This window comes from Salarias fasciatus, chromosome 9 (genome assembly GCF_902148845.1).
Source record: "Salarias fasciatus chromosome 9, fSalaFa1.1, whole genome shotgun sequence".
Classification (NCBI taxonomy): Eukaryota; Metazoa; Chordata; class Actinopteri; order Blenniiformes; family Blenniidae; genus Salarias; species Salarias fasciatus.
The window spans coordinates 24,500,425-24,527,500 of NC_043753.1; the positions used below are offsets into that span (position 1 = coordinate 24,500,425).

General features: G+C 50.6%; 1 protein-coding gene across 3 annotated transcripts in view; it reads left to right on the forward strand.

Moving 5' to 3' along the window:
• LOC115394289 (partitioning defective 3 homolog) overlaps positions 1-27,076 on the forward strand; it is a 274,828-nt gene that overhangs the window by 184,322 nt on the left and 63,430 nt on the right. For all 3 annotated transcript variants that reach the window (XM_030099575.1, XM_030099573.1, XM_030099574.1), the window contains exons 18-20: positions 7,213-7,446; positions 10,850-11,087; positions 26,341-26,469. In XM_030099575.1, the coding sequence (XP_029955435.1) occupies positions 7,213-7,446; positions 10,850-11,087; positions 26,341-26,469 (601 nt within the window). The remainder of the gene's footprint in view (positions 1-7,212; positions 7,447-10,849; positions 11,088-26,340; positions 26,470-27,076) is intronic.

Below are 27,076 nucleotides of genomic sequence, written 5' to 3' on the forward strand. Positions count from 1 at the left end.
TAACTGCTGACTCCACTTTGGAACAATTAGGAAGCTCTTTTGATTAAACTCATTGATAAAATGTCCATTAGGAATGATTAGAACGCCATCAAAGAGTTATCACCTCTTCCTGTCCATTCTAGGCGCTTCCTGCCTAATATCCAATTACATTTCCAGCATTATGGAAAGTAGTTTTTATCTCCGACAGATTGCCTGGCGAAGCCTCTGAAATAGGCGGCTGGCTTCGTTTTCCTGAACGGCGCTCCGGTCTGGAAGTTTGGTTGTTCCGGGTTCACTCTGAGCTGCAGGCCAGAACCCTGCAGCGGCCTGGACCTGGACCTGCACCTGGACCTGCTCCGGTCCGCGGGGCCGTCGGGGACTCCTGCTGGTCTCCGGGCTCCATGCGGAGCAGCGCTGGCTCTTGTCTGTTCTGATGAACCAGTGATCCGAGAGGAGGCAGCGCCGGCCGCCGCCGCAGTGGGACGGCCGCACGCCGCCGTCTTCCCTGGATACAGTCCTGTGTGTGAGTGCGCGCACGTGCGTGTGCGCTATGCGTGCCTTCACCTGATTGGCCCTGCCATCACCTGACAGTCGCTGAAGAGGCCGTTGTGCTGTTGCTTCTTGTGCTTTACGTCCGGTCCACTGCCTGTGGGGGGCCTTGGGAAATGGAGGCAGAAAGCGGAGAGGTGGCGGCGGCCTGACATCAGTGGAATAACTGTTTGTGTGTGTGTGTGTGTGTGTGTGTGTGTTTGTGTGGATCTGCGGTCAGGCTGTTTTCCCCGGGTGAAGAACCTTCATAGAGGCAGCCGGAAAAGGTCAGGGACAATCAGAGACGGAGGGGTCAAAGGTTAAAGCAGCACTGCTGCTCATGGTGTCCGTCAGGGGAAGGAGGGCAGGTGACACTTATTCAAGCTGGATTATTTTCACATAATATTTGCTTTTAACCTGCAGTATTGTGCTTAATTTTCCCCTCGTACAGGCCCAGAGAAGTTCTCAAAGAGGTTTGCTAGTCCTCAGCTGTAATTCCAGTAGCTTTGCTCTGTACCAATGGCTACGTTTACATGCAGGCAGTAACCCTTTCATAACCGGAATATTCGCAATAACCCGGCTGCCATCAGCCATGTATCAAATCAAATCAAACTTTATTTATATAGTCACACAAAAAGTGACCAAAGTTCTTTACAGTGAAATAAAAACAATAGAATTACAGCAACTAAAACAAATGGTGCAATTTCAAATTGTGTCCATGATCAATTCAAAGGGGCTATGAAAATAAAAACAGATAAAATACAATTAAACGAAGTGCCACTGTGCTCCTGAGTGTTAAAAGATAAGTTTTAAGCCTGGATTTGAAAAGGCCCGGGTCAGTGATGGTTGGCATGTCGGGGGCGGTTCGTTTTAAAGTCTGGGCCCAACAACAGAACACGCCCGGTCTCCCTGGTGTTTGTATCGGGCTCCAGGGACTTCCAGCAGAGCTGATCTGATGGCCTCAAAGCTCTGTTCGGATTGCGAACTTTCAGAAGCTCTGTCAGGTTTGGGGGAGCGAGGCCATTAAGCGCTTTAAAAACAAAAAGCAGGAGTTTAAAATCAACTCTGAAAGAGACTGGAAGCCAATGCAATGATGAGAGAACCGGGGTAAAGCGCTCACGGCCAGGCGTGCTTGTTAAGAAGCGAGCTTCAGCGTTTTGCACCAGTTGGAGGCGATTCAGGCGAGACTGGGACACTCCGATGTAAAGGGCGTTGCAATAGTCTATTCTTGAGCTGATAAAAGCAGGGATTGTCTTTTCCAGGTCAGAGCGGTTTAAAAATGGCTTCCCCTTGGTTAGGAGACACAACTGATAAAAACTTGCTCGGACCACGCTGTCACTCTGTTTGTCAAATCTAAAATCACTGTCAGAAAGAACACTGAGATTTCGTACAGTGGGTTTAAAATGATCGGACATCACACCAAAGTCTCCAGGCAAGGAGTCGCCAGATAAGATGCAGTCTGTTTTTGCTTCATTGAGATGAAGGAAATTCTGACATAACCACCGTTTAATGTCAGATATGCAGCCCATCACTGGTTTGACAGCATCACTCCTGTGTGAGAAAACAGGCAAATAAATTTGCAGGTCATCTGCGTAACGGTCAAATGATAAATTGTGATGCGCAATTATTGATCTCAGAAAACAAAATAGGACCCAAAATAGAGCCCTCTTAAATTGCTGATCCTAACAGAGAAACTTCTGTTTGATAAGTAGGATTTAAATCATTTAAACACAGTACCACGAATACCGACCATCTCTAGGCGTGACAAAAGAATAGTGTGATCAGTAGTGTCGAATGCTGCTGTTCGATCTAAAAGTACTGAAGCAACAGGACATTTAGCACCAACAGACCGGGCGATATCATTGTGATCCTTCAACAGGACAGACTCTGGCTGTGTTTTGACCTAAAACCAGATTGAAATTTCTCAAGAATAGAGTTACAATCTAGAAACACATGGAGCTGTGTAAAAACCTTGAAATAAAAGACAAATTTGATACTGGTCTAAAGTTAGATAAGATAGTAGAATCAAGCTGAGGCTTGCAAACACCTGCAAAAACCCCCAATATGCTCATGTTCCAGTTACGTCTTGCTGGCTTTTTCTAACAACACGCAGAGAGAGCCTGCACTTCAGGGGCCCCTCTTCTTCTGTGGTGTCTGTGTAGAATAAGGTTGAACTTGCAAACAGCACACCTAGTGGCATGAAGTGCAAATGCAGTCATGACGGCGTAAAACAAGAGTATTTCCTGGAAAACACGGTAGATATGCTTCAGATTCAGAGGAACTCGGTGGAAGTGGCGCTGGGCGGGCGGAGGACGTCCTCCGTCCGTCGGGTTAACGATCTACAGCTGTCAGAGACATAATAGCACTCCCGACCCGGGACGCCTCGTTTCCGCGGGGATACCTGGACGTGGCCTCCGTCCGACCAGCTCACAGGCTATTTTTAGCGTAATCACCCTTTTACCGCCCTGCTTAAAGGCCCGGCTCCCTGCATACATTATGTGTAATGGAGCCCCGGTCTGTACACACATCTTTACGTGGACGGGCCGCTGGTGAATAATGGCTGTGAGGCACAGTTTTAGCTCCGCTCTAATTACACGATGAGCTCCTGTCCCTGGAATAACGGCTCCTCATTTATTCATGGAGTTTTGCCATACGTCCCCTTTAACGCTTAATGGCAAAGGACCTTTAATTCGGCGACGGGGAGCACAGTCATGTCTGCCCCACCTTGCTATGGTCCGATTGTCTTCCTTTGCTTCATTTGGATGATTTTCATTTCTCCTCCAGACGTGTGGGGAGTGGCGAGCTCCTGTCTGTATGCGATGGAGGGAATACGTATTTCCATCCCTGTGAATAAGAGGGAGATGAGGAGCGGCGCGCCGGGGCTTCGGTTGTGTGATAGGAATCACATAATAGAGCGGCGAACGGAGAGCTGTCCGTCAAACTCTCCCCGGAGAGCCGGCAGCCGCTTCACGCCGAAACAAAGGCGGGCTGGAGACGGCGGGCTGTACGGGCAAACTCCCCGGCTCTCCGGCTCGCTCTTTGTCTCCTCTCACCGATTCGCCGTGCCGGATTGAAACAATGGCGAGCGGGCTGGCGGCGCGGAATACCAAGCAGACGGATAATTCCCCGTTTCCGAGTACGGCAGATGTCACTTGTGTTCCCTTGAACTGTTGCATTCTGCGCAGCCTCTTGCTTGCAATCCCATTGTGTGGCGCTCCGGTGCTCCGGTGGCTCCCGTGGCTCCCGCGTGTCCGCCGCTGGCAGGCTTTACGCCTAAGCCTCACAAACCCACATTTACATGGAATTGGTCCTGGCTTGATTGAGTTTCATCCACAGAGTCGTTCTCTGGTTCTGGCGGATCTGGGCCTGTGTTTTCTCGTAATGGATTTTCCTCTTCAGATCGTCCTCTCTCGTCCTCCGCTGGATGAAATTGCTTCTTTTGAACAAATGAATTGAGTTTTACTTGCATCCTCTCCGTCGTAATTCTGTTTATGCTTTTGCGGCATTAAAGATTCGTCATAGTAATCAGAAAGTAGCCCGCCTCGCCCGACAGTCTGAGCAGCAGCGGGAATCAAACCGGGGAGCTCTTGACCTTCCAGATATCTGCAGCACAGTAAAGTTCCATTTTACTGCCCGGCGCCGCCCGGAAGCTCTCACATTAGCGTTTCTCTCTAAATGGGAGGCAGCACGGTCAGATCGCTTGTTTCTGTTTGGATTGAGTGAAGGTTCTCTCGGGATTCAACACTTCTGTGACCGTCTGTGGAAAAGGAGAGACGGCAGCGTTTCAGAGACATACGGGAAACACAAATCCTCTCTGTACCGCTGACCTTTCACCTTATCTGACACAGGATCTGTACCGACGCTCCGAAGCGCTCCCGCTGAGTGCATTAGCAACAAATGGAGCGAAAATGACGGCCGCCCCCGTGACCCCGAGGAGCCTCGCAGTAAACTTTTCAGTCTCTTGAAATAACAAGGGGATTGAATTAAGAAATCAATCAGTGCTCCGGTTTGTGGCGGCCGTGCTCGCCGGTGCTGCGCGCTCGCACGGCGAAGTGTTGCGTGAAGATAGCTGGCTAATCGCCGGCGCGCTGCTGCAGGTTTGCTTGGTTAAAGGATCAAGGAGAAAATAGCGAAAAGGGGGTTGAGCCAACAGAGCGGACAAGCTGCCACGGGTACGATTATGATAACGGTGGCAGATTTGTGTTTGGCGCCGCTCGCCGCTGCGACCTCTGTGTGCTCACAGCGCTCCATGGGAGGATCGCCGGGGGTCGGATTTCTCTGCGACGCTGTATTTTCTTCTCTCATTCGGGTCTCTTCAGACTCGTCCAGCATCTGGAGCTGACTGCGCCTGTCTGGGAGTCCCTGCATGGCACACACACATCTGGATGTTAACGTGGGTGAGAGGAAACAGCAGAACACACACGTGGGGGGGCCCCGAGGCCCCAGAGGGCCGTAAAGACACAATGCTGCTCTGTCCAGACTGCGTCCACATGTCCGGAGCCTTCAGAGCCCCGTTCCCTGGCCGTCACTTCCTCCCTGTGCGATCCAGAAGACGACGGCTTTAAGTGTGTGGATTTACAGCTGGAGTCTGCGGGTGAACGTCGTTATGATGGAACTTCACTTTTATGCTCTGTACAGTGATTTACTGCCCACCGATACAAACCACACCGAAGGTTCTTTAAAAGAAGAAGCCGCTCTGATGGAATTAGATGCCACGGCTCAGCTTGAGGGAAACTTTCAACATTATCAATTATAAATCTATAAATTATTTGCATCCCTCGTGATTAACCTGTAGGATTTATAAAATAAGGACAATATTATGGCTGTCAGACTTAATTGCATTAATCATGATTAATTAATGGAGGGATGACTAAAGATTAATTTTTTAAATTGTGATTAATCATATAATTAGGCTTTGGGTTTTTTGTTTTTTTTTTCCAGATTGAAAACTGTATTTTTAACACAGACATTGTATTAATTTGGTCTACATAGCACTTTATCTTGAAAGAGAACCAACAAGGTGAAAAAGGAAATTTGAGTTTGATTCCCGATCAAGACGCTCTGCTCAGAAATCAGTGGCAGCAGGAAGTCTCCACGCTGAAACTTCAACTATGACTTTGGTTTGGACTGAAAACTGCCTTCAAATACAAAACAACACCATTCAAACAATGTAAATCAAAGCATGATTAATCATGATTAACTGTGGAAGTGATGCAATTAATCATGATTTAAAAAAATTTATCTTTTGACAGGCCTAATATTATTATAATAATTGTTTTTAACAAGATTTTTTAAGCAGATTGTAGCATATTAAGGGAAACAGGCCCATCTGAGCAGATATATTGTAGATTGATCTGAAAGCCAGAAAACGCAGACTTTATGTACTGAGGTTTGAATATGACGCTATCTCAGTACAGGCAAACGTTTTCAAAATGCAAATGAACAGAAAGAATAGAGTTGAGAGCCTGTTCCTCTGACAGACAGGCCACTTTTTAATTGTTGCACCACACTTGTAGGTTATTATTGTGAAGTTCTGTTTTCTTCATCTCCTGCAGAGGAGTCTATAATCTCCTGGAGGCCGGGCTCGGTCCGCGCTGTGTGTCTAAACATGTGGCTGATGTTCCTTCAGAGCTGGGAGTAAATCCCTCCTCACGCTGCGATCAGAGTCCAAACTCTGATGCAGTTAAAGTAATTGAATCAGCGCTGGATCCATTTCCACTGATAGCTTCCCCCTCAGACACTGACACCTATTAAGGCCCTACCTGCACATGTTCCTGAATCCATCCCGCTCCGTCTTACCGCACGCAAAATCAAAGCAGAACAGAGGCGACAGAAAATCAACAGGCTGCTTGTTTACCGAGCGGCGGCTAAGGTAAGAGCTCCGGGGAGCTGACGGACGCTCTCTGACAAAATGAAATACCAATACCTGAGTCGCGCTCCACTTACACACCCTAAACAAACCTCTGGCAAGCATTGGAAAAATAATTACATGTGTCTGGAGCGCCGCTCGGCTGCTGAACGCCGGCTTTGTTGTCCCCACAGCTGCTTTGCAGGCTCAGTGCTCAGCGCTGTGTCGCTATAGGAGACAGTTTAACCTATGCAGAGTTCACAGTAACAGAGTGTCGCTCCTCCAGAGGATTCATTCATTCTGACAGACAGCAGTGTTGTTCCTTTTTCAGGTGTGATTGAGAAACATCGGACGGTCAGGGGTGTGCCTGGTTTTCTTCTGTTCCGTCCTCTTCCTCGCTGCTCTCCACTTCATTCAGAGAAACTGAGTAAAGAAAAGTGAGGGAGCACCAGCGCTGAAAATATGTCAGTTTATCTCAACGTTTGAGGAATTGATGATGTTTTAGCATAACGCTGCCATCGCCACGGCTCAGTGGAACACTGCTGTCTTTTATAGAGGCCATTTATACGCATTATGCTTGAGCCACATAATTTAACTGTGCCGACACAGAGACAAAGGTTGAGTGATAATTCTCAGCAGGAAAATGTCTCAGTGAAGATATAACACTCCGTTCTCATTCTGCACACCCCGTTGGCCCGGCAATGGCGTCATTTGTTTCTCACGTTAAGAGCCAGACTCTCACCTTCTTTTGGCTTTCCAGCCGCCGCCGTCCCGAATAAAGCAAGAGAGACCTGAGTGATTGATGGACATGCAGGGACCTCTGTGACGGCGTCTGACGCTGTGGACTCCTTCCGCAGGCTCCGGAGAGCAGGAGGTGGGCCGCTCGCTGGGTCTGAAGAAGTCCAGCTCGCTGGAGAGCCTCCAGACGGCCCTGGCCGAGATCACGGTGAACGGCGAGCTGACGGTGGACAGGCCGCGCTCGCGCATCATCCGGGGCCGCGGCTGCAACGAGAGCTTCAGAGCCGCCATCGACAAGTCGTACGAGAAGCCCGGCGCCGTCCCGCCAGACGAGGAGAACAGCATGGACACGGGTGAGTGGCCCATCGCTGCGCAGACCAGAAAAACATTCCTCCGTCACTTTAATGTAGGCCGACTGAACGCCGCCTCTCGCAGCGCTCCAGTCGCCAGAAACTTCCCAGGTTAATAACTCCTCCCGATGCGTGATGGATGCATGTGACACCGAGCATGTGTGCAGCTAGCTTCCACGCTCATTAATATTCACCTCAGTCGTGTAGAGAGGGATCGTAGAAACACGCTCTCCCAGGAGCTCACAACCACTTTAAGTACATTGCTGTGTTTTCACACAGAGAACACGCAACGAACAGTTTCTGATGTTTACCCACATCTGTCAGCTCCTCCTGCCTCCATTTGACTCACCTTGATTTAAAAAAACAGAAAAGATTCTCTTTTTCTTTTTTTGCATGTAATACAGAAGAGCTTTTGCCATGAAATATCTGCCTGTTAGCATTGAAATCATTAGCGTTTGTGTTTTGTATTTAGTAAGTGAAATGTTGCTCAGTTTAATTTGTTCCAGCAAATTCTGTGACTATTGTGCTAACTGTTAGCATGCCAATGGGTTTTCCCATTGAAGTTAGCATTAAGCTAACTGCACCTTTTTTTTTTTTCATATTGCATGTTGTGATTTACGGTGTTTGACGTCGTCTCGTCTGTGTGGAAAGCAGAATTCAGCCTTTAATCGGCCAGTCAGGAGACAAATCTCTTCTCTCAGACTTTATTTCAGACAGAGCTTCTTCACTCCTCTCCTCTATGCACATATATCTATGATTCTGAATATATGTCTATGTGCATGCAGCTTTCCTTGCTGATTGGCTGCTAGCCCTGCTGGGTCTGAGTGTAGCCACTCAGATGTTGCTGTATCATCCCATTTCACGCTGATCTTTTATCACTCGTTGGGTTCAAAGAAATATGATGGTGCCGATATTCATCAGCACTGAATATTGGCGCCGGTCATCGGCCCAACCAATGATTGGTCGATCGCTAGCTCGATTTCATCCGAGCAGAGTCTTAAGACGGGACGCGGCGAAGACACGTCTCTTTGAGCGAAGAGATCTGTCCCTTCTCCTGCCTGACAGAATGAAACGCACCAGATAGTGAGAGACAGCCGTCTCAGATTCTTTATTTATTTCCCTCCGACAGGTAATAACACCGCCACGCCACAAGAGTAATCACTCCATATAAATTTCTTTCACCATTAAAGGATTCCATTAAAAGAGCTGGGGGACATTTGAAAAAAAGAAGGAATTATTTGCCCGAAACGCTTTGTTCTCATAAGCTCTGTCGGCACGCCACTAAATACAGTCTTATCTCAACCAAGAAAAATGGGGAAAGCGAATGATTTTCCCCCCGCCGCTGTATATTGCATTCTCCCCATGATATTCAAATAACTCTGTTTTTCAATTTAGATAAAAGCAGCCAGTCTGTGCTCGTCACCGAGGTTAATAGTCAAAGTTGACAGATAAGCCTTGCCTTCCGCTGCTCCCAGACTTTTATTTACATAAAATAAGAATGTGGCTTCACCTAAAGAAAATGTGTCCCCACAAGATATCCCGCTGGGAAAAAAAGACGAAGAAACACACTTCCCCGTGTGCTACTCTGTGTCGCATTGTTTGAGGAAAAAAGAAAATCTGGCCGTTCTTTCATGACTGACAGTTTGACTGGTCTGTCATCACCTCGGCCCGAGCCGGCTCTGTTATTAAGGACAGGAGGTTTAATGGGAGAGCGACAAAACGCTTCCCTCTGGAAATTAGCCCTCAGGCTGTTGACACTTTCCTCAGAACTGCTGATTGAGACCGTCGCTCTGTTGTTTTGTTCCGTCGATGGCCTCGCCTCGTCTGATGGCGAAGCCTGCGTCAAAGAACCGAATTAAACAAAGTTCATTTTAAATTGATGGACTGTTGCCCTAAATAATGTAGAGGATGAATGAATGAATGAACTTGCAAAAGGAGAAGGCGGACGGGAAAAGACAGGACAGCAGCCTGTCACAAAGAGTCACCAGCACGTTCAACTTCCTGTTTCTGCACTTTTTTACATGATCTAAACATTCCACATTAAATTTGCGGTTTTGTTTTGTCGATGGACGAACCTCCACACACCTCCGCAGCATGCTCTCCACACACACCCCTCTCAGCCTGCGGCCCCCTGGGAGCCCCGGATTACAATGCTCAGTGTGTTATCTGCAGCCCGGCGTCATTAGGCAGCGGCAGCATTAGCACCATGCTAATCTCAGTCATTTCAATGGGCAGATCCGGCTCACGGCCGCCGTTCGCCGCCGAGGCTCTTAAGTGGACGATAAGCAGGCAGCAGATTGGGCGATAGCACCGATACCATCCAGGACCCACACCCAAATGGGTGGAGGTGGAGGGAAAAGGGAAGGAGGGGCGCAAATGAACAGTGTACTCTCTCTCTCTCTCTCTCTCTCTCTCTCTCTCTCTCCCCCTCTCTCTCTCACGTGTTGTGATTCCATTTCAGTAATTTCCTCTGAGATGGCAGCTGAAAAGACAAGAGCTGATAGCTCCACAGATCACAGGAGAAAACAAACCCCGCTGTTCATCCTTGAAATGTGAAACCCCCCCTTCACCCCCCTTCACTCCCGCCGTCAGTCCGCCTCTTCACGTATGCTGGAATCTACCTCCCTCCCTCACCACCAGCGCTTTTCTCTCCTCCATCAAAGTGAAGAAGTTGCAGAAACTGGAATAAGTTGTAATCTGAAGGACATCTACCTCCACATATCCGCAGCTCGCTATATCTGCAATTAACATACCGGCGAGCAGCCCCGCCTTTCTTTTTCAAGATTATTTAAATGTATAATTACTGACAGATTAATTACATTTGGCACATCGGTTCTGATTAGATGTGATGGAAACTTTGAGTTTAATCAACCTTGCATCACCTAAGGAGTTTGGTTCCAGTTTGATGTGTGGATTGAAATGAGTTCAGACGTAATTAAGCAGCTGCTTTGTATGAAGCTCGTTCTATTCAATCACATCGTCTTTTTTCCCGTTAGAAGAAGTTTTTGTCGTGATCTTTGTGAAATGTGCACAGCTGGAGTATCTGGAGGCTGGAGGCTGAGTGAGACAGTGCTCAGCAGAATCCCGTCCTCAGCGGGCGCGCTGAGCAAATATAGCCGCCGCTAATGAGGAGCAGGAATTCAGTGTGTTTTGTTCAAAGCCGCTGTACCTTGTGGGACACATTTCTTTATTTTAGGATAGATACTAATGAAAGAAGGAAGCTTGTGATTCTAACAGCTCCGGGGATCTGTGGGGAGTTTCTCATTCACACAGCGGATCGACTGAAACGGGATGCAGTTCTCATGTTGGGCCACTAGTGGGTGCTGCTGCACACGGACCAATGATCAGGCTTCATTCCCGTATCATCCTGTCTCTGCTCACCGTCCGTCTCGCGTCTTCCCTCCAGTGGACGAGGACACAGAGGGAAGCTCCCGGTCCATGTCGATCAGCGGCGACCTCGCCGTGGGGCCGAGTCCCAACGGAAGCCTCGCCGTGGGAACGAGTCCCAACGGGAACCTGTCCAGAGACGGCCGGCGTGGGGAGCGAGCGTCCATGAAGGAGAAGAAGAAACCGGAGCGGGACAGAGAGAAGGACAAGAGCAAACCCAAGAAAGGCGTTCTGAAGGGCCTGGGCGAGATGTTCAGGTAAGAACCGAACAGATCAACCCCCCCCAACCTCTGCGTGTGTGTGTGTGTGTGTGTGTGTGTGTGTGTGTGTGTCGCCCCGAGCAACGCGCTCTATCTGCTTTATTTAATTCCACTCGACACGTTCCCCGCCGGATCATACAGAATGAGAATGTGCTCTCAGAGCTAATCAGCGACCCCTCTCCTTGAACCCTGCGAGGTGTGCAGGGGGGGGAGGGGGGGGTATCGACCTCAAGGGCCTCTGGCACTTTTGAGCCAGATTATTTTTAATAAGGGCCCCATGTTTTATTCATAATCCCAGGCGTGCGCCGGCCTCGTATCCAAACACGCTCGGCATTTGTTAACCAGCAGACACCGTTCAGGACCGGATGGCAGAGCTGAACCCCCCCACTGCATGCTGGGATCGTTGCCCACGGCTGCTGCTCGTCACACACCCCTCAAATTTCAGAAGGAGCATCTTGAGAGACCACAGGAGGTGGGATCGTTCCGCTTTCAGCGTCTTTCAGGCAATCATCTCTTAAGAAAAACCACGAGACGTGCCGGCGGGTTTAATGGGGCTCTGCAGCTACGCAGCACTTCTCAGACATACAGAAGCAGCGTTTTCTGGAAAAAGGTTGTTAAAGTTCCACTTTCTGTTGGAAACTTTGGATGTTTCAAAGGTTAGATATCTGTCAAACAGGATCTGAAACCTCAAGACATCAGGGAGAAGGGGAAAGCTTTCAGCTGTTGGTGATCAGGGTTACGCCAACATGTTTGGTCCCAGTTTCATCTCCAGTGGTCCAGACTGGTGAAACACTACCAAATAACCTTAGAATTTATATGCTGGAGGTTTTCTTTGTGGTGGTGCAGACTGCACCTGAAGGAAATATCAATATTTTTACAAAAAAAAGTCAACCAAATTCATCCCGAAAACGACTCCAATCTGGACTAAATCCAGTTTTAATGAAACCTTCTGGTGTAAAACAGAGTGAAACGTTCATAAAGCTTCTCCTGCAGCTGCTGCATTATGGGTGTTTTTACAAACTCACCCTGCCAGCATGGCTTTGAGGCTAATGCTAGTTAGCTAGCGGTCATGGCAGCATCACTGATACCTGTGTTGGGTCGTGTTACCGTGTTGCTTCTCTGAACAAAACTTTTAAAAATTTGTTGATTTCTTGCAATTTTTACCTTTTGCTTGGTTCCTTCCTGGGCCGGATCGGAGCCATTAATGTTCTGGTTTTGACCCACGGGCCTTAAGTTTGACACCCCTGATCAGCCCATTCAGTATTTCTACACACTGGTCTGTTCTTCCACCTGATTCAGGAAGACATGTGGTGTTTGTTGAGTGTTTCTTCTGGAACAGGCTGAACCTGGACTGTTCTCTCCTGCGGGCCGTCCTCTCCACCAGCAACACGACGGGAGAGTCTCATTAATTATTTCATTTCGGCGCACATTTAAATACGGCATAAGTGAAGGGTGGGGGCGGTGCGGCAGTGATGGTGCCGTGAGTTGTTTTCCTGTGGATTACTTTAATGGGATTAGGCAGCGTATCGCGGCGCACGGCTCAGTAATGAACAATAAAGACGACAAGTGTGTTTCCAGGTCACGACTGAGGAATGCAGGAAGCTCACTCTGCTTCCGCCGAGGCGGATATAGAAGTCTGAAGAGAGGGCGCTGGTTTAATGAAAGCCGAGGCTCGAGCCGCAGGTTTGACCTTTTCCAGCAGCAGCTCAGCCAGATAGATTTCTGTTTCCCACCACGTGGCACGTGGGCCCTCTCTCTGCCCTGCTTGGCCTCATCATCGCTCCTCATTATCTTTGAGTGCCACGGCCACTTAAGAGTTGGCAGGCGGCAGGCCTGGTTGACTCCCCCTCACACACACACACACACACACTCAGACACACACCTCTGCTCCACACATGCAGCCTCTGAGCGTCCTGCCTGCAGAGCGGCTGTCGCTCCGGCTCCTCCACTCCTCTGTTCTCGTCCCGCTGCCAAAGTCTCCCCAAGTTTAGAAACAGCAAAGAACGAACGCGTCCCGTCGGATGCAAGAAGAAACTTTAAAAATAAAAAGCAAAATGCCTGCCGGTCAAAAAGAAAGTGGAAACTCTGTCTGTTGTCTTACTTTCTGCAGCTTCTGCAAAAGTTTTGACTGATTTCAGGAGGGAGAAGTTTCACTGCGAGCGACAAAGAGAGGAGCTGACAGCAGCTGAGGAACGGTTTACACTGTTTTCAGCTTTCTGTGCATTTTGGGAGTCAAGAACAATGTTGTGTGTTCTCCTGGGCCTGGTCCTGGTCCAGACCCTCCTGGTCCTGGTGGTTTCAGAGCTGACAGTCACTGTAAAAACACTCCAGCTGTTGATGTCTGTAGCGACTGGAACCGTCGTCAGACAGAACTCCCATCAGCAGCTGTCTGCTGTGAGCGTCCTCCCGTAGCATTAAAACATCAGAGTGTGTGTGACGGGGTTAATCCTCAGCACCGCTCGTCTCCGTGCGTCCCATTAGCCCATTAGCATAGCGTGGACAGTCAGCAGCCTCCTGCAGTCCTCAGCTCAGACATGTCTTCCGCCCACTGTCCTCCCTCTGAGGAGCCTTCAAGCAGCGAGCAGCATCCTGCCGTTTGAGCTCATTTGCATGCGAGCCTCCGGACGCGTAGCGCACGTCCACCTGACGGACGGGCTGATTGGGAGTGCATTAAGACCAGAGCCGGAGACGAGGAAGACGGCCTGGTATGGAGGGAGGGAGAGGGAGGAGGAGATAAATACAGCCAGAATGACTGAAACTGTGCAGAAGCAAATGGACCGCCTGAAGCTCAGCCGCCCCGATGCTCCACATTCATCCATTCATCTACTGGTGTGCAGCGCTGCGCCGTCCAGCAGCGTGTATCTCATCCTCTGATGAATGGACGGCAGAGGACGAGGAGGCTGCCCGGGGCGGAACAGCGCCACTGTTGTTCTAAGGCTGTCTGCTGCACGCACGTATCACTGCATCCAGTGCATGGCACACACACACACACACACACACACACACACACACACACACACACACCCCCGAGCCATCACGCATGATTATTCCTCTCCTTTCTACAGGATAGCATGTGATCGTTACTTTCCAGTCTTATCGGGTTTGCTGAGATGCTGGAAGCCCCGCCTGCTCCGGGGCTCCGTCGCTAGCATGCTAGCCGGCCTTCAGCGAGGCTAATGAGGTGTTTATCAGCTCCGTGACGGGCTAACGGAGCTTTGTCTCCATCACTTCACCCGGTTATGGTTCCAAACACTGCTAAACCAGAATTTGATGATATATTTTGCAATCCAGGAGACACGACTTTATATTTTAGAAACTGGATGCAGTTTACCGGAAGCAGACGGTAAAAACTGCATTGAAATCAACTTTTTCACACACTTTTCTTGACAGTAGTGAACACAGACTCTCAAGCTAGCTAATTCATCGCTAGCAGACTAGCGTTAGCCTCAAAAACATGCTCTCAGGGTCAGTTTTTAAAAAAAGCATGGAAAAAGCCACAAAATGAAACACATACAGGAGGTTTTTTTTTCTTGGACATTTTGTTGTGTTTTGCACCAGAAAGCAGTAATTGACCCCTGAACTGAAGGACTGAAGCCTCTGCTGTAAAGCATGACAAATTGTTTTTATGTTTGAATGTTTCCAGCGTTCTGCAGTCAGAATGGTCCTGCTGGTTACTTATGTGAGTTCCAGGTTAATCCCACAGTTTCATCTACTCTCAGGGTGTCAAAAATGAGGCATGTGAGCCAAAACCGGCCCACAAGAGGCTCCAATCTGGCCCGCAAAGCCACCAAACAAACTGTGAAACTGAGGAAACATTGATTTTTGAAGAACATTTCTTAAAACAATGCTGAGTTTTTAAAACTAGCAAAATTCAACAGCTATAGGGGAAATTGTTTGGACATTTCACTGTTTTCCTCCAGTAAATATTATTAAAGCTGGCTTTATGCTGAGGTTGTATACTCTTTTTTTGAGTAATTGTTTGGTTTTGTGAAATAAAGGCTTTTTTCATTCTGCATAATCTGTGTTAGATCAAAGAAAAATTTTAAAAGCTCACTCAAGTCGAGTCACACGGATCTGATCAATAGTAGACTAATAAATTCAGTAAAGAAATTCTCTCAGTCCGGTGGGATTTGTCAGTATTGCCGCAATAAGAATGTTCCTAATAAAAGCCGTTCATCATGACAGTGTAGTAAAGTTTTTACATGTAAGTTTGTTTCTGAGAGGCTGTGAGAGGAGGAGGAAGGACGGGATGGGACTGGGGAGCTGGGAGGTGGGGTGGGGGCGGAGGACGAGCGTGAGCGTGTGCACTGGAGTGAACTGGGACACCGAGGGAGGGTGGGAGAGGAGGATGAAAAGGAAAGGCAGAGTGGTGGGGGGGGGGAGAAGGCAGTCACGGCATCGTGCTGCTGTCTGCCTGCAGGGAGCGTCCAGGAGCTTCCACTGGGTGTGTGTGTGTGTGTGTGTGTGTGTGTGTGTGTGTGTGTGTGTGTGTGTGTGTGTGTGTGTGTATTCAGGTGCATGTGAATTTGCATGTTTGTGCACATGGAATGCATATTTGCTCGTGTGTGTAGATGAAAAGACGCGTTAATGGGCTCTGGCATCCCCCCCCCTCCAATCTGATAAGTGGCATGCCTCACGCCGAGCCATCAGCCGACACTGGAGCTGAGTGTGACATCCCCCCCCCCCCCCTCCCCCCGGCCTCCACCCCCCCCCCCCCCCCTGGGAGTTTGTTTGTGCGCCTCCTCCTCCCCACTCAGGACTGCGGAGGGGGGGTCGCTCTCCATCCTTCCATCTTTATTATTCCTCGGCGTTTAGGGATCACGCTCGCCAGTGCACGTGCACGTGCGCGGCCGCGCCGCCGAAGGCGAGCGTCCTCCTGCATGAGAGCGGGTCGTTAGCGTGTTGCCGTGCGGCGTCCCGCCATCCGTCTCCTCCTGCCGCTGATGGCGGTTTGATCGTTAGCACGCCGACGCCACACACACACACACACACACACACACACACACACACACACATCGGGAGCATGCCTGATGGATGCAGCACACACACACTCTTTCCTGAGTGTAACACCCGCCCGTCAGCCTCTCCTCTTGCCTCAGCACACACACACACTCCACACACACGCTCACATATGCTTGCAGGATTATGCCACAGTTGATCTGGAGCCAGCAATTAGCCGCCTCCACATGCGGGCCCTGACATCTGCCGAGAGTAATCTGAGAGAAGATGATCATTGTTCCGCTCTCCTCTGCCTCGCTCGTCGTAGCGGCGTCTGTGTCGGGTTGTCGGAGGCGGACGTCGGCGCCACGCCGGACCCGAGCGGCGGCGAGATCGTCTCCTGTCCGGTCAGGAAGCACCTGTAGCTCCCGCTGATCCTCAGCTCTGCTCTCCCTGAGGATCGGCTGGGAGGAACTCGGACAGCTCGTCTGCTCTCTCTCTCTCTCTCTCCCTCTCTCTCTCACAGATAAATATTTCAGAGGCGACTCAGCGGTGAACTTTGGCAGTTTTTGCCGAGTGCAAAGTCATGCCTCAATATCACCTTCAGATGGCTGAAAGCTAAAAGAAATATCATGTCGCCGGGGGCAGCGGGGAGGGAGCCGCTCGCCTTTTCAAGTTCCCCAGAAAAACATCTTTCTCAGAAGACCCCCCCCCCACCCCCCCGCCCCCCCGCCCCCCTCCAGCCACCGTGTCAGGGTTCATGCATGATCCCCCGACTTTAGACGGGGTCGTCTTCATCTCTTTTCTGCTTTGGTCGGTGAAGTCCCTGCTTTCACAGAAGTCCTCTGAAAGTGACATGCCATTACTCTCCTGCCAGTCACGGACCAGAGAGGCTCAGCGGGGGGCCAAACGGCTAACAGCAGAAAGCCCCCCGCCCCCCCGCCACAGAGAAGATTAGCGCCACTGTCACAGGAAGACGGCGGCAAGAGATGAAAACAGTAAAACAGGAAAATGACGGCAGGTTAAAGGCAACAGCTGAATGTTAGAGTCTCATTTCCATGAGGGGCGGCCGGAGTGGGGGGGGGCTGATGGGGGGGGGGGGGGGGGGGGGGGGTCTGGCTGTCCGGTTACACTTCCTCTGCTGTTGGCCACTCGATGCAAATGTGATGGGGCAGCTCTGAAGGCCCGGTCAGAGCGCCGCAGTAATTAGGTTTAGAATGATCCTGCAGCGCTGCAAGAGAGGCCTTGATGTGGAGGCCAGTGTGTGTGCGTGTGTGCGTGTGTGTGTGTGTGTGTGTGTGTGTCTGTGTGTGTGTGTGAGGTGGTGTTGCACGATGGAGTTAATTGAATCTGAAATCTTGTCGGGCTGAAATGAGATCCAGCGATGTCTGGCACGCCGCGCCTCCTGCAGCGGCTGCAAACACGGCCGAATTCATAAAGTGTGTTATTAAAGAGCTGAAATGAAGTGCAGCGGCGCAGCCCTCCATCCTCCACCGGGCCCACGGCGGCGGGTTCTCCGGCCGGCCTCCGCTCTGCGCCCGGCACCGCTCCGTCTCCTCAGTCCGCTGTTCCTCCGCCATTTGTTTTTTCGCACCTTGACTGACGTCTGTTGTGTTTCGCCCGGGCTGCAGATCGCTTTGATCAATCGGAGGACGGCTGATCGACTCTCAGAGGAGAGGCGCTTTTGAAAATAATGAGAAAACATTAAGAACACGTATATGGACCTGAGAACGGCGCCATCCCATTTTGATTTTTTTTTCTAAATGGTACAAATGAACGGCGAACGCCCCCCACGCCGTCTCCACCCCAGCATTAAACCGCTTTAAATGTATGTGTTGGTCCGCGGACGGGAAGCATGGTCTGAGATGAATTAGGGATGCAGCGCCTGCTGGATATTACGGAGACAGAGGTGAGAAATGCTCATGGGAGAATCTATTTGTTTCCCCCTATGCTCCATGCAAATGAGGCGGCGCCGCCGCCGCCGCAGCGGAGTCATTACCAGTCTGCTCAGCCATCCGGCGGCTTAGCATGTAATGAAACACGGGCCTCTGGCTGAAATGACCTTTCCCGTTCGCCGCGCCGCCGCCCGCAGGCGCGCACACACCTCGACACGTTAGCGAGAGGATGGCTGCTGGGAAAGAGACAATCGGGGGGAGGCGGGGGAGGGCAGGGGGCCGGGAAAATTGCTTCTGAATCACAAAGGTAATATCAATCGATGTTGAATTACACTTCTGATTTCCATCAAAGGCAGCCAATTAAAGCCTGGAACCGTATTATTCATGTTCCGCCTGCGTCTTGACATGTGTTCGGCATGTAAAGAGAAAAGGCCTGTTTTCTCTCTCTGTTGTTTTCTGGCGCTTTCAGTTTGCGCTGTCAGATAGACGGAGGATCTTTTCATGCTCCGATCAGGATTTCGCTCCTCGCCGCGTTTGTCATGAGAGAATCTTAATTGGGTTCTCAGTGCCGCACCGACATGTGGGAATCTAAACTCCCGTCTAGAGGAGTCGGGGCTGTTTACTGGAACACGCTGCTGCTCTTAAATTCACTCTGTTTCACCAAAGAGCTTCACTCTGACAATTCAAAGACATTTATTCATTTGTAAGATGAGTTGAGTCAATATTTTCTGGTCAAAGGTCAAACGTCAAGGTCACTGTGACCATATACACTCTTTCATTTTATTTCATTTTTATTTCACCAAACACTGCGTGATAGTCACCTGTCATTAACCAGTGATCAGCTTCCTTGTGGTGGCGGCTGGCCGGAACTCCAGACCTCCAGACTGACTGAAAAATATCTTTCCGACTGTGATCATGTCAGCGGCTGCTGTGGCCTTGGTATCCGGGTTACTGTGGTGTGCGTCTCACCTTTCACCTCACTCTCTTAACTTCCTTCTCTGGACGAGCTGTTTGGATCCTGCTGTGAGCTGAACTGGTTGAACATGTTCACTCCGACTCCAGACTGGCCCGATCAGGTTCTAATGGGCCTTGGTTGCGTTGGTTGGGTTGAACTTTGACCCCTGGCAGTGTGGTGAAGTTGGTTCGGAGGATGGGACGGATGGATAAAGTCACACTTCTTCCTCTTCTGCGCTTCCTGTCATGCCGTTTGTGTGTTTAAGTGCAGAGAAAGTTCAGGGTACTTCTTGGAGCTGAAGCCATCCATCAGCATACGTGTGACTTCGGCTGTTGATATATTTTGTGTCGTCCTTATACAATTGATTTTGTTGCTTAATAAATGCTCTAAGCCGCTCTTATAATGTGATTTACGGCCGAGCGGTTCTGTTCCTGTCAGAGTTCCTCCCGGCAGCCTCATGCTGCTGGAGGAGGGGAGTGTCCGGGGTTATTTATCTCACCCCTCTGCTGATGTACGGTCACTTCTCCTGAGATTCCTCAGGATTCCTCCTCTTGCTCATCCTCACTTTATTCCCCATTACTGTCAATCCCTCCCTCGCTTCAGCCCATGTATCTGCACTGGAGCCCCCCCTCCCCCCCTCCCCGGCTGCCCTGGAGATTCATCGTGGCATTGACAGAAAGACCTCTCCCGCTTCCCGCTGAATGCTGGGAGGGATGTTCATCACGGATCAGCGGCTCCGCTGCCTCCGTCCTCCAGTGGGTTCAAACACACATCCCGGCCGGCGTGCGTCTCGCAGTCTGACGTTCAGGAGACGGGAAGACCCGCCTCCCGTCCTCGCCTCGCAGGGAACCGGGCGCCTCGTTGATCTCAGGACTCATCAGGATGCAAAGCAGTTTGGAAACAGGATGGATCCTCAAACTGGAAGACAAGAAGTGTCCTGAAGAAAACTAATCTGACACAATCTCAGGCGGAAGCGCTTGTGTTTACGTCGCTCTCAGTTTTTGCCACAGTCCCGGAACGCGGCGCTCCCTCGGCCTCTCGCTGAGCGCCGGCGTTTGAGGCGTGGAGCAGCAGGAGGGCCGAGGACACGGACGGTGGCAGTGATCAAAACGGCCCGTTAGGGAAGCAGCGTGCCGTCCTGTATCTAGGTCACCGACCGGAGCGCTCCTTCCTCCTCCTCCTCTTCCTCCTCCACTCCCTGCATGCGCAGAACGTTCCGGCGAGGCGTTCGCCGCGTTAGCTTGTGAGCTGGTGTGTTTTTGCACAGTTTGCGGCTCATCCAGGCGTCGGAAGGCCGATTATGCCCGCATGTAAAGCGAGAGAATGAGAGTGTGTGTAAGATGATTACAAGTTGCGGCGGAGTCTGGATTGGTATCCCAGCGTCCCTCTGGAGCTGCTCCGTGCGAGTCGTCCTTCAGGAGACTCCAGGCGCGCTAACGAATGGACGTGCGAATGCGTTTAGACTGTTTATTTGTGTTGTAATGAGAGGCTTTAATCAGGGGTGTCAAGGATTTAAAGCGCTCCTCGGAGCGTGTGCACAAACAGCCCTCCTCCCCGCCGGCCTCGGAGCGCCGCCGCCGTGATTTATGTGCAGCATTAAAGGCAATCATGTCGGGCCGAGCCGCGTCCTTTGTATCGCGCAGCAGGTTTGAAATATAGAAAAGCCGGGCTGTCCCTCGATACCACGGCGCGCTCACCACCGTAAAACACCCCGGCGCTGGGATGTGAAAAATGAGCTCAGCGTATGAATGAATAAATGAATGAATGAATGAATGAATGAAGGCTTCTTATTCCTCACTTCGGTGGAACGCTGATGGAGAGTTTTTCACACACACGCCTCGTTTACACCACAACGCTGCTGAAACAGAAGTTTTTAAAACTGCCCTCAGGTGGAACTTTCTGGAAATGTTCTGGTGTGAAGAGGAAACTAAAAGGACGCTTGTTTCTGTGTCATGTTTTCATGTTGAACAGGCCTGAATCAGCTCCTCAGTCGAGAGTTTAAATCCCGTCCTCGTCCTCAGCTTCCAGGCTGCCAGAGTCTGTTTATCTGCATTCTGTCTGCTCTCTGCCTCTCTCTACAGAAAAACATTTCTCAATAAGAACGGATTAAGTCTGATACTGCTATTTAAAAAAAATCTACCATCCTCCTACACACACACACACACACACACACACACCCAAACAAACAAACTGAGTGGAAGCACAATAGATAATCTGCAGGCTGGGATGCCACCCAAAAATAACCCTGCGGCAAAATGTGACTGACCGTTCTGCACAGAATGTATTTCGGTTCCCTTTATCTCCCTCTTCCTCTTATTTCAGGGCTTCAGGTTTGCTGAAGTGGCCACGAGGCTGTTTGTCCTCGGCTATCTGTGCCGACGAGACCGGCGCTGGATGCGGTGGTTGATCAGTGAATTGGACACAGCAGCAAGCTCGGCAAACGGCTAAAAAATAAAACAGTGGAAGCCAGAGAGACAAATTGTGAAAGAGAAGCGTGAAGAGAGAGGGAGGGAAAAGCAGAGAGTGACATTAAAGGGAAGAGGAGACGGCGGATTCAGGGCTGGAGACAGATTTCTGGAAGTGTGGCTTCGCTTCAGCTTTTCTAACATCTCGATTTCCTCTTCACGGTGAGCAGGTTCGTCTTTAAAGACCCTGAAACTGAGCCGTCCCTGAATGTGACGCTCTCTCCCTCCAGCCGCCGGTCGACCTGAGAGGTGTAGGAGTTTGTGTTGAGAGACGTTCCTCCTCCACGTTGCGCCGATGAATCTCCGGCTGCAGCCTCTCTGTCCGGGATCTTTAGGGAAACCCTTTCCTGAGGTGGAATTTCAGATTCTGGACGTTGCAGGGTGGAGATAATGAGTTCTGCTGGGAGGTAGATAATGGGCGAGATGGCCGAGCGCGCTCCGTGCCTCTCCCCGGGACGCCGGGGCAGGCGACAGCCGGACGAGGCCTCTCGCCGATAACCAGCGTCCTCTAATGCCTGCTAATGACCGCCGGGTCACCCGGCCATTCCCACCGCAGAGCCCCCTCCTCTCTCAGTCACTCGGTTTTATTATTCTGGCTTTTTGCAGGATTCCTTCGGTGTTTCTCGCCCCGGTGGAGAGTGTTTACTCACCACAGCTGTAGCCGGCGAGGAGGAATGACAAACGGAGGCCTCCTAACAAGGCGCGATTAAAATTACATGTCACTGTCAGTGTTTGGCCCGGGGCGCAGCGCTGCCTCCTACTGACACCTGAAAGGACTGGCGAACACGAAAAAAAAAAAATCCTGTGTTCATCTCAACAGTCAGACCACCTGACAACGCTGAAAAATAATCCCAATCAATCAGCGACGCAGCAGGTTCAGATTAGACTCTCAAAGCTTTCTGACGTCGTGCCTCAGATCTTTCCCATGATTCTTAAAACGTTGGTGTAGGCAGGAGGATAAAACCCAGTTTCCATGTGCCACGGCAAAAACCAAATATACCAGATAATTATGGGAGTTTTCACAAACTGCACGGCTTTGAGGCTCATGCTGGTTAGCTATCCTTCATGGCAGCATCGCTGAAGTCGGAGTTTGGGTTTTAGGAAAAGTGTTTTAAGTTTAAACCGAAATCAGTTTTGAAGAAATGTTCACCATCTTCTTGGCCAGGTTGGCACCGCTTGCGGGCCGGAGTTGGCCCACGGGCCTTATGTTTGACACCCCGGATCACTTCCATCTTCAGTCCAGTAGAGAGTCATATGCAGAAAAGGAAGCTGGAGTCAGAAGCAGACTGGATGCTGCAGCTCCTCACTGCACCTTTTCTTCTCTGCTTCTTCACATCAACACGATGGCGATGATGTTTTTCAACTGAGAGGGGAAAAAAGCATTTAATTATGGGTCTTTATAGATTATCACCATGGAATTTGGAGGTATTTCTTCTCCTGTGCTGAGGTTGGTTGGAGGCGAGCGGCTCAGACGCCTGTCGCAGGCGGGGAGGGAGGAACTTGGCCCGGGAGATCTGGATTAACTTTCAGGTTGGCCGAGCAGAAACCGTAATGATTCTCTCAGTCTCCCCTTGAAATTATCTCCTCATCACTTACTCAGATTGATAGATGCAGTGTGCTCCTCTCTCTTTCTGCCTCACCTGCTTCCGTTTGGAGGTCTGAGTGATGCTGGGAGATTTCCCGCCTCGCAGGCGGAGGTCGGCGCAGGCGGCCCGGCTCGTCTGCGAGCTTTATCTGCCGCCTCCTCTCTCTGCCGGCACGGCGCAGAATTCCCCACGGAAGATGTCAAAACAGATTAGCTTCCTTCAAAATCAACTCCCCAGATTAAACGATTGCAACAATCAAACTGGCTTTGAGGCTTTGCATAATTTACTTTTTCTCCCTTCTCTTTGGAAATTCTCTCTTCTGACTCGTCGCTCCTCTGTTGTGTTGCGGCCTTGAAGTATGATTACTGTGTGAATCGATGGAGATGATGTATGAGGCATCCAGCGCCTGGTATCAACCCTCCTGCTGTCTGTGATGTATGATGACGCCTGGTGCTGAATGGCGCTCCGATTCACTCGGCTTTTCTAGTAAAAGCAGAAACGCGGCTCAGCCTGACGCTCGGCTGTGTTTGTAAGTGTTTTATTTATTACGCGTGCGTTAAACGCTCGCGTTTAAATCTCAATCTCTCATCGCGGCAGCCGCCATCACGTCATTAATAAAGCAAATGTTATGTGCGACTGTCACATGCGGGATAACACGCCGTCCAAATGCGATTTGATAGCCGAGCTGTCGCGATCGGGGCCAAACGCTGATAGATGGCGGCCCAGAAGTCATAAATATCCCACACATCTGTCAGCGTCCTCTCCCTGCATCTCTATGCTCCCCATCAGATCGGCCTCCGCCCAGACCTCTGGCTTATCGGCGTCACCCGGCCGCTGCGTCTTCCTCTGCGTCTGTGCATTCACCTGCTGGTTGCTCAGGAACGCGCCATTAAACCGGCTTCAGTCCGGTGGACTGGAGCGGAGAGAGAACCGGGGCTTTATGAGGGTGTTAATGGCGTCCTGGGCTGAGGCGGAGACGTGGCGCTGCAGCCGCCGCTCACACAGCGACCCCAACGCTTATCTAACACCAGTATTGTAATCCAAAGGTTTACTTCCTGTGGAAAATACTGGAAAACAAAGGCTTGACTGAAGCGATGCACTGCGACACGTTCTCACGAGTTTAAGACACTGGTGCTGCATATGTCTGTACGGTTCCATCTGTAAATGTTTATTTCGACTTTATCTTGGTTCTTAAACTTTCCAGGACGGTGTGTTTGCTCCATTCCGTCTCCGGCCGCCAGTCGATACCTGATTACCGTCCTGCTGGGCGCTGCTCTGACGCCGGTCCAGATTAATGCCACGCTGCCAGGACTTCTGGACGGAGTCTCTTCTTCTCACCGACTCTGATGAACTCCCGGCCGTTACCGGGGCTCGTCGGCCGCCCGCCATTCCTCACATCAGACTCTTATCACACACACACACACACACACACACACACACACACACACACACACACACACACACACACACACACACACACACACCACACACCGAGTCCCCTGCCCCTCCATCCCCTCTTCACTGATGTCCATCCAGAAAGTTTGCGGCTGAAGTTTGCCTCCCGTGAGGTGATCTGATGTTTGCTTTTAATTTTTGGGGAGCGGTTGGTGAGAGAAAGATGATGTGGAGAAAAATGATGTGCATTTCCCCAGAGGAAGTTAATGAAAGTCCTTGAAGTGCGGCGAGAGAAGCTGTCACCTGCCGCCGTGATAGATAGCAGGCTCGTTATTACTAGCGTTCGCAGCCCGGCTGCAGTTTTATGGCTTTCCTGAGCCATTTGTTGATTAATTAATCAGGTAATGTGAGCTATCTGCGCTCCCAACGAGCCCACGTGTCGCCCCCGTCCCCGTCCCCGTCCCCGTCCCCGTCCCCGTCCCCGTCCCCGTCCCCGTCCCCGTCCCGGTGCAGATCTCCCACCCGGCCTCAACGCGCTCGCAGGATTACATTCCAGCCCCCGCCACAGAAAAGCCCCTTTTGCACAAAACGCCGGGTCGCTTTTAATGTAAAGTAGAATAATAAACATCGGTGAGGGAGCCGGTCTCCCACTCCATGAATATATTTGCTTCCCCCGGCCCAGAGTCAACCTTGTCTGATGTAATTTTTTCAGCTTTTAGAGAAAGTTTTCAAACTGTCAAATAAAGCTGCGCTGCGAGGAAGGTAAGAATAAAGCGGGAGAGGCTGGCAGGCTGCGGCGCTTAATGCTCTCTCTGTCAGGAATCGAACAGGACGGCGGAAAAAAAAATCACAATCAGTGTCTGCGTGAACAATGGAGGAGCGGCGAGCCACGTGACGGCGTGTAAACACCGTGAAATACGCTGCTTCTCCAGCGCCGTCACCGGGCCTGACGTCTGCGCCGCTGTTACCAATCTTTATGTTTACAGTCATAAAACATGCAGTGTTTGCAACACTCTCTTTTTTTTTTACACTCACATGTTTGAAAACAGCTTTAAACAGAGCGGGCCGTCGAGAAATAAACACGTTTCCAGTAATCCGATCTTTAAACATTGACATTCGCTGGCTGGATTTCTGTTTAGCAGCTCATGAAAATGTTTCTTTTCCCGGTTTATATCCAAACCGTCCTGTAACCAGATGTTCCCCGCCTGCTGACAGAACCTCCGGCTGGCGGCTCCAGGTTCTGAGTCAGCAGAGGAGACGATCTGAGCAACGGGCTCGAAACCACGTCTGATTACACGGAAGTGGCGTCAGATGGGTTGTTTTGTGTTAAGATAGCGGCATTATAACTTTCAAATTAACCTTTTTCCACTGTTGTGATGTGTTGTGTGTATATTTTTTTGCAAAAACCAAATAATTACTCTTCCCAAAGATACAGTTTCAACAATAAGTTCATTTTAATGAAACCTTCTGGTTTGAAATGCAGTCGAACGTCCAGAGATCTCCTCCTGCAGCTGTTTCATTACGCACGTTCGTACAAGCTCACCCTGATGTTTGACTTTGGAGCCTCTCGCGAGCCGATTTTGGCCCACGGGCCTTGTGTTTGACACCCCTGATCTGAACTGTGACACAGAGAGGAATGGACTCAGGAGCAGAGTTTGGCTCTCCTGGACGGCTCCTCATCGTGCCGAGCGGAGGCTCCTCAGACGGGAATTGGCTCGGTTGAGTTATCTCTTCATATGACTTGATGTGCTCTGATTGAATTTTTGTAAGAGACGCCAAGTTATTCCTTCAATAAGAGAGCGGGCAGTGGCAGAGACTCCCCCCCCGAGCCGTCTCCTCACTGCAAACCCAATCTGGAGGTTTTGACAGTTTGACACTTTAATTTCCTTCTGAGCATTTCACCTGAAGTTTTGTGGACAAAGGAAGAGCCGCGCTCCTGTGGAAGAAAAATCCATATTGGGGTTGGAATTATTAAAGCTGGGGCCTCGGTTAAATCCTCACCTGTCGTCTCCTCAGGTTCGGAAAGCACCGGAGGGACGAGCAGCCGGAGGACAGGGTGGACAGGAAGAGCTCGGGGAAATTTAAGGCTGAGGACGTGCAGGCGACGGAGGAGGAGACGCTGAGGATGAGGCTGGAGCAGGAGAGGTGAGTCCCCCGCTAACCGGCCGGCCATCGGAGACGACGCACTGCTGACCGGGAAATTAGCAAACGAGCTCATTAGCCAAATGGCAGAGCCAGGTCGTGTGATTCTGGGAAAGCACTCAGATGTCAATTTGTGAAACGTCCCTTTCTTTTATATCGGGACATTAAATAGATCATTTATGGATTGTTGTTGCCGGTGCCGTTCGGAGGCGCTGGCCTCCTAATGGCGCTCCGAGGCCCCCGTGGACTCAGCCTGATTGAATGGCGCTCATTATAATAGCGGGATCGATGGAGCCCGGCGTCGGGCCGCGCCCGCCGCTTCGGCCCGGCTGTTAATCGCTCAAGAATACACTCTTTCTTCATTTTGTCCGCTCCGTCTTGGCTCGCCGTCCTCCGGCGTCTTGCAGACAGGAGGCCGTCTGGGAGAATCAGGCGGGCCGTCGGTCCTCCTGGTTTCATTCTCTCCGGCGCGTGGCGAGACAAAGACCGCTTCCCCGCTCCATTGTTCCCCGTCGGCCAAATGAACTCCGTAATCAAACCGCTGTCGGTAATGGCGGCTAATTGAATAGAGACAATGGGGCTTGATGGCGCCCCCCCCCCCCCCAGAGCA